The sequence below is a fragment of the Anneissia japonica genome, unplaced genomic scaffold (assembly GCF_011630105.1).
Source record: "Anneissia japonica isolate Jap-2015-1 unplaced genomic scaffold, ASM1163010v1 scaffold287936_len456577_cov159, whole genome shotgun sequence".
In the NCBI taxonomy this organism is placed as follows: Eukaryota; Metazoa; Echinodermata; class Crinoidea; order Comatulida; family Comatulidae; genus Anneissia; species Anneissia japonica.
In genome coordinates this window covers 285,819-295,424 of record NW_022718077.1, presented here as the reverse complement: position 1 = coordinate 295,424, position 9,606 = coordinate 285,819, and the positions used below count along the sequence as shown (strand labels likewise).

Below are 9,606 nucleotides of genomic sequence, written 5' to 3'. Positions count from 1 at the left end.
CCAGTGGATGCGATCTACAACCTCTGAATTTGCCTAGTAACGATGAATTCGTCGAGAAAATGTTGAGTTCTTGTCATCTAGATTCTAGAACACATCTTGGCACAGATGAGTGAATCTGTTCTAGAGTTACGTTGTCCTTGAAATCGAAAGATATTTGAAACCTAGCTAGGCCAAGGTAGAGCTAATTATGTGCATTTGTGTACTTCTATAAACATCCAGGCTGTAATAAGACATTCAAACCTGCTCATAGACTTGGATCATAGAGCCAGCAAGTTGATGGACTCGTCCAGCAGATCCCCACACTACATGTCTCTCCAGGCTTTGATGGAGCACAGGTCTCAAGTATGCACTGTAGATGGACTGGAGCTCATCCTGGTCAGCATAACTGAAATTACAGTAAGTGATCACTAAATTTTATTACATATTCTTGTACAGATAATGTATGAGTTCAGCTTGATAATAAGCTCACTAAACTATGAACATTCCTTAGTGTTTGATACAATTTTTTTGCTGCTCTCCTTGTATTTACTGCATGCAGTAATGATCAATTTATGCATGGAATTTAGAAAAATCAAGCCATTATAATGATTGTGGATATCTTAAATGTTTACCTGTTAATGTTTGGTGGATAATAGCTCTTGATGGCTAATGAAGCATTAAAAATTGAATTAAATGGAAACTCACAAATCGTAGCAGTTTTCCAGTATAACGGTCAAAGTAAATCAAGAAAATTTCATACAAGCAATCTAGGAATATTTAAAAACCATTTCATTAAAACAGACATGACTTACCCTAAACAACAAATGCGTACAATAGATGTAAATCTGGAAGTGAGCTGGTGGCGTCCTACAGTGTGTCCTGCGTTCATACTCGCAACAATTTGAACTCCTTCCAGACCGACCCATTCCAAGTTTGTGTCATAAAACCCATTATATGTCAACACCTGAACAATATAAAAGTTAAATGAAGCTGCAATGCCAGTTTATAAGTAAGATCAATCCCATATTTCCTTCACAAGAACACCCCTTAAAAATAGTAGATCAGTTCATTCCAGAGCACTGTCTATACATGCTAACCACTATCTATGGGTATTCATTCTAAAATGGATGGTTCTATTATTTTTAGGGGTATTCAAAGGTTAAAGAACAAATGGCAAATGTCAGTAAGTATATTTACAAAATACAGATAGTAATGATATGCTATTTTATTAAATGACGCAATGTTTCAGTAAGGTGAGTGGACCTGGAAAACACAAACTTTTTCAGAAACATGACCTCAAAATTCTACTATCCATGTGAGATCTATTAAGATTTAGTTGAAAGCGATTACAAATTATTAAGCTATGGATTGAATAGTTGAAAAAAGAATCAATGGGATTTCATGGGAAGTTATTTCACTTTCCACATCCACTAAACAAATCTAATGCTTTTCACATAAAGTAGAGAGTAGATAATGACCAATCAAATCTTATGATATATCTACCTTATTAAGATTAATAGGCAATACACTGATATTACAATACCTGTTGTAAGAAAGCAGTGAGTTGACTGGTTCCCCACTTATCAGGCTTTGGTAGGTTCAGATCTTTGAGGTAGAGGACAAGGGTTTCAGAGTCTTTTGGCCGGTAGACGCGGCCTGTGTTTGTGCTGATGACCATGCAAGTCTGCTGAAGCTTTTGAAGGATGTGGGTGGGTGAGGTCTGAGCACTGCAGTGAACTGTGGCAATCTGGACTGATCGCATCTGAGAGAAGCAGTGTTTCAGTACCATCCTTTTTTGATAAAGAAAATCAATATTCAATTAAAATATGTAATAATAATAATAGTGTAGTTTTATATAGTACACATATCCATCTCATGTAAGATGCTCAGGGCGCTTGATATGTGGACTAGGAACTCGATCAATGACTTTCTTTGCCCCTAAGGGTCCCTTCGTGTCTGTGCTACCCGGTTACATGGTACCAGCAACTCTAGTCTTCCACCACAGGGCTGTCTGTTCCACTACACCGGAGTATCCCCCAACTCGTCTCAAAGGATATACTGGGTTCTTTATAGTGCGCACGGGCCATTATATACACTGGGCCTACGGTTTATAGTCCTTATCCGAGAAGACTTGTTCTACCACCAGAACCAAAGGCGAGCGTGCCATTTGAACCAGTGCCAATATTATGGATAGCTTGCGGCGCCCTGCTAACCGCCCGGCCATTCGACTAATAATTTACCACTTGATATTCAATGTTGACATATTTCCATCTGGTTTTAAAGTAAAAACAATGTTCTATGAGCATTTTTGATACTTCTAAGGTAAACCACACAATGCTGAGGCTTAGTACGATGGGCTAACAGCTCAATACGTTATGTTCAGTAATAAATATGGGCCTCACCTTTACCTAAGGTACTAATACATGCCTGATTTTTTCATTTTGTTTGCCATTTTTTTTTATTGAGATTTGTTATTGCTAATTGATGATTGAGTTGAATCAGTTTGATTTTTTATTTATTTATTTTTTTTTTGTAGCTAATTCAATGGTTGTGCTTCCATGCTGTATGCATTGCATTGCACTCACCCTTTTCCACAACCATCCGGGCCGACCAGTATGAATGGTTGACGGTTTTCTGGTTTCAACCATGGTGCAAGGTAATCAAAGCAACGCTGAACGCACGGCGTACTGATCACAGGTAGAGATTCCGACGATGAAAAATCATCTGCATTCAGATTTTCAGAAACCTGACGAAAATTTGAATATAAAAAAATGATCTTTTGCAGTAAACTTTTAAAATACTTGTGCTTTCATTTTAATCAATGAGACTTTTTTTAGATTTAAATAAAATGTTGAACTAATTTTAAATTGTTTTTTTATACTAATGTATACCTGCAACTCATATGACATCAAGCTCTCTGTGCGTTCATCATAGTACGTATCAAGGGGTCTTCTGGGGTCAGGGGGCATCTCTCGTGTCCAGTTGAAAACCTGAAAGGGGTATGAAATGAGTCGAAATAAAGTTGAAATAATCAAAAGACAGGTATAGATATAGCATACCATAAATCAGCTTTGTACTAAAAAAATGGCAGTCATAGTGTAAACCAAAAAAAATTAATCTGATATACTTAGTTTTTTTTTTCATAAATGTGCCACTTTGATATAAAGTTTTGTTCAATATAATTAAAGTGATTATAATAATGAATTTGGAAGAATAAACGATGATAAAAAAACTATAAAATTTTTAAGTATTCTATCAAAAACCAACTTACTTCTTTAGCAAATTCCTCACGAGTAGCTTCGTTCAAGTTACTTCCCAGACCTCTAATGAGAGACACGGTAAACTGGGGCTTACTAGCCACCCCCCACAGGTGGGACAGACCATTCCATATTACCCCCAGTTTACTGGTCTCAACCACAAAGTCATTCTTTGCTAATACCCACTGCAGACCACGGAAGAAATGATCCTCTATCCAGCCTTCTAGTTGGTTCCGGTTTTCTTCTGGGTTTTTCTTCATCCAAGACTTCACCAACTTCTTATCATCGACATCTTCATCACTGAATAGAATACAAATTTTTAATAATTTCTGTAAAGAGATATTCTCTATAGATCCTGTAGTAAGTAATGCTCCACATTTTTATAAAAATTTTAAATGATGCAATTTGAAAACCTGGGTCTTATTTTTTTCACTATCTTTTTATTTAAGGAACAGCACTAGTCCTTAAAAAAATAACATGAAATAAAAATATTTCCCTCTTATACACATCTAGATGTGTATAAGAGACAGCCATTAGGGTGTAATATGACATCATCATGTCAACAGTATATAATGGTGGGATAGCATTATCATGTACATATATGGGCAAAACAAACAAATTTGTCATATAAAATTGAATAGTTTGGACATGCCTTTACCTCAGAAATATCATACCCATCCTAGAGATGGTAGCAGGGGAGGCACAGCTAAGGTCATGTGTCTCAAATAAGAAGTTGACGTTGGGACCGAACTGGATACGTTCTCCCGAAGGCATCGTCAACAGTCGATTATCATCAAGGACCGAATTCAATGACTCAATCCATTCAGGGTCGATATCGCCATCACAGATTATCCATGACTGAACCTCTGTAGAAAAAAACAACAGATGTAAAAAATATTTAACAAAAACATGTGACATGCCTCTAATATGGTCATGATGACATCACATCATGACCATATATAGGCACATCATGACCATATATAGGCACATCGTGACCATATATAGGCACATCGTGACTATATATGGGCATATATCAGATATATCTGATGAAGTAGAGCACTGACTGCTAATGAGATGCAGATAATAAAAATAAGTTTTTGCTTTGAAAATCCTTCATTGATTGACCAGATAATTAAAGGGTGAGGGTACGCAAAGAATCTGTCAATTATTATTACCAATAATAGACAGATAAAATATGTTGTTTTAATTTCTTATTAAAGCCAATAACCTAAAGCTACTTAAATATAAAGTTAAAAACATTATTTAAAAATTAGTTGTTTTTTTTAAATTATAACACTGTAAAATCGTTTCATACCTTGAGGCTCCCTGACCACTTGTCTAGCACTGCTGGTCAGTACCCCATCTGACCATTCTCTGGTGTCCATATCAATGTGTCCGAGTAGCTACAAGAAATAATATAAAAATATTAGGATAATAATTATACTTTTATTATTTATTTAATATTTAACAGGTATAATAATGATATATTAAGGATGTGATGAATGTCTCTTGTCCATTGTGCTACTACTATACATCAAGCAATTATTTATTAATTATTTGTTATCTCATAACCATTCTGCCTCTCTAGGCCTTCAATTCCTACGACAGTCTATAGGGTTCATTCGTGATAACCAGCCCCACAGAGTGAGATTTGTTAGGTTTGCTGAGTGTGTTCATAGCTTAGCCAAGCAAAGAAATATGCCATTGCGATGTACTGTAGTAAAATCACCCCAGCTTTGAACTTTTTGCACACAAGACGTAAGAAAACAGAGGCACTATATCAAATTATTGATCAGTCGGGGATAGGAAAATTCAGTGCAACTGAAAAATGATGACGTCAACACTGACATAAAATTTGCATTATTTACTTTGATTAGTGTTACTATTGGTTTAATTGCATTTGAAAGTTTAAAGCCTTAATCTAATGGCCTTATTCTACAGTACTGTTATATGCGGGATACTTCATACTGCACACTATATCTACTGGATTGTGACTCATTTTATTGTAAGTATTTAGGCTACACTATCATTAACACACCTGGGTTCTTGGGATAGCTTTGGGATTCATCGTATACTGTTTCACCTGCTGCCCAATCTTGCCTAGAGCAGAACGCAACATCTTCCATGTGGTAGACTTCCCAGACCCACTGGGACCAACCACCACAACTCCTGTCCTCTGGCGTAGCTGTTCGTACAGCTCCATCGCTTTCTTTATCTGTGAAAAGAATTGGGTTATACAGAAAAAAACATAAGCAATTTTCCCTTGATTCATAAAAAACCTACAAAAATTAGTATAATAATTAACATTTTTAAATACTGAACTGTAATCTCCTTCAATATCACTGACTCGCAGATTAAAGTTGAAATTGAATGACTGTTGTTAAAAACCAAGGTTGTATGCTAATACTTTTAGGAAACTTATTCAAAAATTATATACATCATTGACTTGTTTTCATTTGAATACAATGCTTTTGGAGTGATGCTAAGTTTAGTAGAGTAGTGTAATATTCCTATCTTTTAATATCAGGATCCTGGGTTCTAATCTTCTGATACACCATTCCCTAAGCCTCATAAAGGATACTTAATGATGTATGCAAAACAGAAATCAAAAAGAAAAAAGTTATTATGGTACAACCTTAATAAACATCAGTAAAAATATTAGTATTTTACTGACAGAGGCCATTTACCTGTGTCTCCATGACAACCAGATTACTTTCTGCACAGACCTCTTTGAGAGCATTTGAGAGTTTTTCAAATTCTATGTCCTTAAGTTCAACTCCTGGGAAGACGTCCCTAACCAGTGCATCAAATCGTTTAGCATCGGAGAATGTCAGCTTGGAGAGTGTGTTCACCCTCAAGGCCTGCACTACTAGCTTACTCTCTTCGATTTTTACAGGACCTGAGCAAAAAATTTGATCAAAATTATCAGTAAACAATAGTTTTTGCACCCATGTACTCTAGGTTTGAAAGACAAACATACATGAAGTATTAATAGCAAGATATAAACGTTCCTTGAATATATTTTTAAGTCATGTGACTTACCTTTATCTTCTGCTTCATTGGCCTGTTGCCTAGCTTGTTGCAGCCTATTACCACAGCCTCGTAGCACAGTCTTCAAGGCTCTTAGTCCCCAATCATAGTGCTGCTGGGGGGTTAAAAGCTCCCTAACAGATAGAATTTTTGTGGGTGTTTAAAGAAGCTTTTAATTTATTAACAAAAATATAATTATATTTTTGCATTATTATTATTATTTATTAATTATAATCATTGTGTCATAAATTTCATCTCTTTCATCATCATTCTTCCTCATTGTTTTCATGATCATCACCTTCATTATGCTGATAATCTTTAAAATCATCATGTTAATCATGTCATCATGATCATATTAAGGTAATTATTAACATAATTATTGTTACCTCTGTCTTTAACTACCAACTTACTTGGAGAGGTTAAAAATGGCCACAAGTTTTCTGCCTAGTTCCTTTCCTTCTTTGAAACCCTCCGAAAAGAGAATGACCTCTGCAATCAGCTCAATGTCAGGCCGTGACATTGCCACCGGTCTGAATAGCTGCTTCAAGTTATCAGGAAGTTTCTGACGACCACCGTAACCTTTTCCAGCCGGGTTTAAAGTGATGAATATACCAGAATTGGGGTCAATATCAATCTGAAAATTTACAGAGAGGGCAGTTTGTAATCAGAAACTCATACTATATAGTACCATTTACATAAGATGCAAGATTCCTTGTGTTTGTATCTGAAGAACTGTAATGCAAGTTTACGTCTTTTAGAAGAGATCTTAAAAGCTCTGTCCTAAAACAAACACTGTCGTATGCACAAATATACAGTAATCATGATGTGCCTAAAATGTTATATGATGACAGTAGTTTTTGTCAATAAAATTTAATAATCTGAAAAGGGCTTAAGCCATTGACTCCATGTGCAAGTAGCGGCGCTGGTGGGGTGGGACCACAATTCGTCGGGGATAAAAAAAAATTCAAAAAAAATTATATGTATTTTGTACATTTTAATAGAAAATTGATTAAACAAGCCCTTGAGAAACCCCTAAATTTTCATATTTTCGGGGTGCTACATACCCTGGACCACTTTCGAAACGTTTTTAGCGACGTTCAACCACGCCCACTTTTTTCTCGTCAGGGACATAAGCCCTCCCATCTGGGACCTGGGACACCCCTGGGAGAAATCCTGGCGCCGCCACTACCATGTGCTATATGGCTCACATGCATGTTAAAGAAAGTACACTCTTTGGAAACGATCATGAAATTGGCTCTTAGTGTACTATTCAATTTAAAATCACATGCACTTTCGTGAAATACCCTTGGTGTGGTTTATACAGAATAAATGTAAAGATTACTGAAATTCTACCTAGGAGTTTGTAGATTAGTTTCATATACTGTCATTCATGTAGTGCCATATGTGTATTTTCGCGTGTAATGTGCACGTAATGAAAACAAACAAATGAGTACTTACTGTTCTATCAGGAAGTTCACAATTTGGTTTCCTGTTTTTCATTGTTGAGTTTGCAGGTTAGATTTATGTACTGTCATAGGTAGTGCCATATGTGTATTTTCGCGTGTAATGTGCACGTAATGAAAGCAAACAAATGAGTACTTACTGTTCTATCAGGAAGTTCACAATTTGGTTTCCTGTTTTTTATTGTTGAGTTTGCAGGTTAGTTTTATGTACTGTCATAGGTAGTGCCATATGTGTATGTTCATGTGTAATGTACATGTAATGAACAAACAAGTGGGTACTTACAGTTCTATCAAGAAGTTCACAAGTTGGTTTCCTGCTTTTCATTGTTGCTTGGATTGTTTGGATCTGCATTGAAACAGCTGACAACACAGCCTCCTCCAACCGGTTGAACTCATCAAAACAACCCCAAGCTCCACACTTTACTAAGCCAATGAAGATCCTTCCCATTGACTTCACATCAATACCCTAGATAGGTAAAACAGATATGACTGATTAATATGCAATTTTACAACATACAAAATATTTTAACCCTTTCCAGTCGTATGGCATCACGATGACGCCCTCTTTCACCATACTTTATAGCGAGGGGCGTCGTACATATGCCTGTATAGATTTCATAATTTCTTTTATAGCTAGGCTGCCCTCTATAGGATTGTTTGAGAGTAACGTAGGAGTATTTCTGTAGGGGGCGTCCTGTATTTAGACCAAATAAAATGCCTGTGCCCAGTAAAAACCAAACATTTAGTGTAGATGATGTAATTTCTCAGTTTTGGTACAGCCTCAGGCAATGGTAATGGGGCAGACTGGAGGGTTAAATTAAACAGTTATTTTTAATATTATGTTCACAGTTCTTGCTTATTTATAGAGATATTAAAGAGATTTTAAGCAACACAAATTAGAAATGTTTAATGGGCCCTAAGGACACATGGCAGTGCAGTGCCAGTAAAACCATGTAAAATGTTCCCTTAGTTTGTCAAATTCCCATGTGATGGGTTTCAAGAAGCCAAGCTATCAGACTCTCATTAAAACCAGAATATTTTTACAAGATTTTTTTAAAAATTTTATCAGAAACAAAACAGATCTCTTCTAAAATTAAGAAATTCTTTTATTACTTCTAAAGACTTGTCCGGACTATCAATCCTTATCATATATGGTCATGATGTGATGTCATCATGACCATATTGAGGCATGTCACATGTTTTTGTCAAATTTGATAGCTATGACAGGGCTTTAGCTAAATTAACATTACTTACCTCATCACAGTTGAAAACAAGCACTTGGCGTCCAAACAGTCCTCCAAGAGCCTTGACTGACTCGGTCTTTCCGGTTCCAGCAGGTCCGTACGGATTACCTCCCATTCCCATGTACATTCCTTGTGTGAGAGTGAGGTAGCACTTGTCAGTGAGAGGTGTGTGCACAAGTTTGGCTGCATTACCTATAATAAAGAATTTTTTTTAAAATATTTTTTTGTTTTTTAATGAATTTCTAAAAATTGCTATTTTCCCTTATTTTTGGCACCTGGGGGTTCCATGCCCTACTGAACCCCAGCTGCTTGAGTAACAGAGTCTGTTGTATCCCCATGTATTGTCATGATGTGCCTATATATGTTCATGATTTCAATATTTAGGCATCACGTGTTTCTGTCAAATGAACTTCGATAACCTGGACAGGGATTTAGTACATATCTTAATTTTCATTCATATCACCAATGTTTGCAGTGCCAGAATGGAAAAAAGAATAAAAATAAGAAAATACTTTTCCAGCTGTTCCTGTTTGACAACCAAAAAGAAGCAACTGTAATAATCACAATGGTAATAGTACAAAACAAACAGTAAGTACACTTAAAGTTATAGACTTCATCTTCAAATTTCCTCAT

The 9,606-nt window shown here is 36.0% G+C and overlaps 1 protein-coding gene across 1 annotated transcript in view; it reads right to left on the bottom strand.

Moving 5' to 3' along the window:
- The window catches only part of LOC117110427 (cytoplasmic dynein 2 heavy chain 1-like), a gene marked incomplete in the record, with an annotated part of 30,061 nt that extends 20,455 nt beyond the window's left edge, over positions 1-9,606 (bottom strand). The window contains 15 exon segments of the mRNA XM_033253127.1: positions 241-385; positions 792-943; positions 1,523-1,769; positions 2,565-2,725; positions 2,871-2,969; positions 3,251-3,536; positions 3,895-4,102; positions 4,552-4,639; positions 5,275-5,451; positions 5,924-6,135; positions 6,279-6,400; positions 6,677-6,900; positions 8,013-8,195; positions 8,984-9,165; positions 9,561-9,606. Coding sequence (XP_033109018.1) covers positions 241-385; positions 792-943; positions 1,523-1,769; positions 2,565-2,725; positions 2,871-2,969; positions 3,251-3,536; positions 3,895-4,102; positions 4,552-4,639; positions 5,275-5,451; positions 5,924-6,135; positions 6,279-6,400; positions 6,677-6,900; positions 8,013-8,195; positions 8,984-9,165; positions 9,561-9,606 — 2,532 coding nt within the window.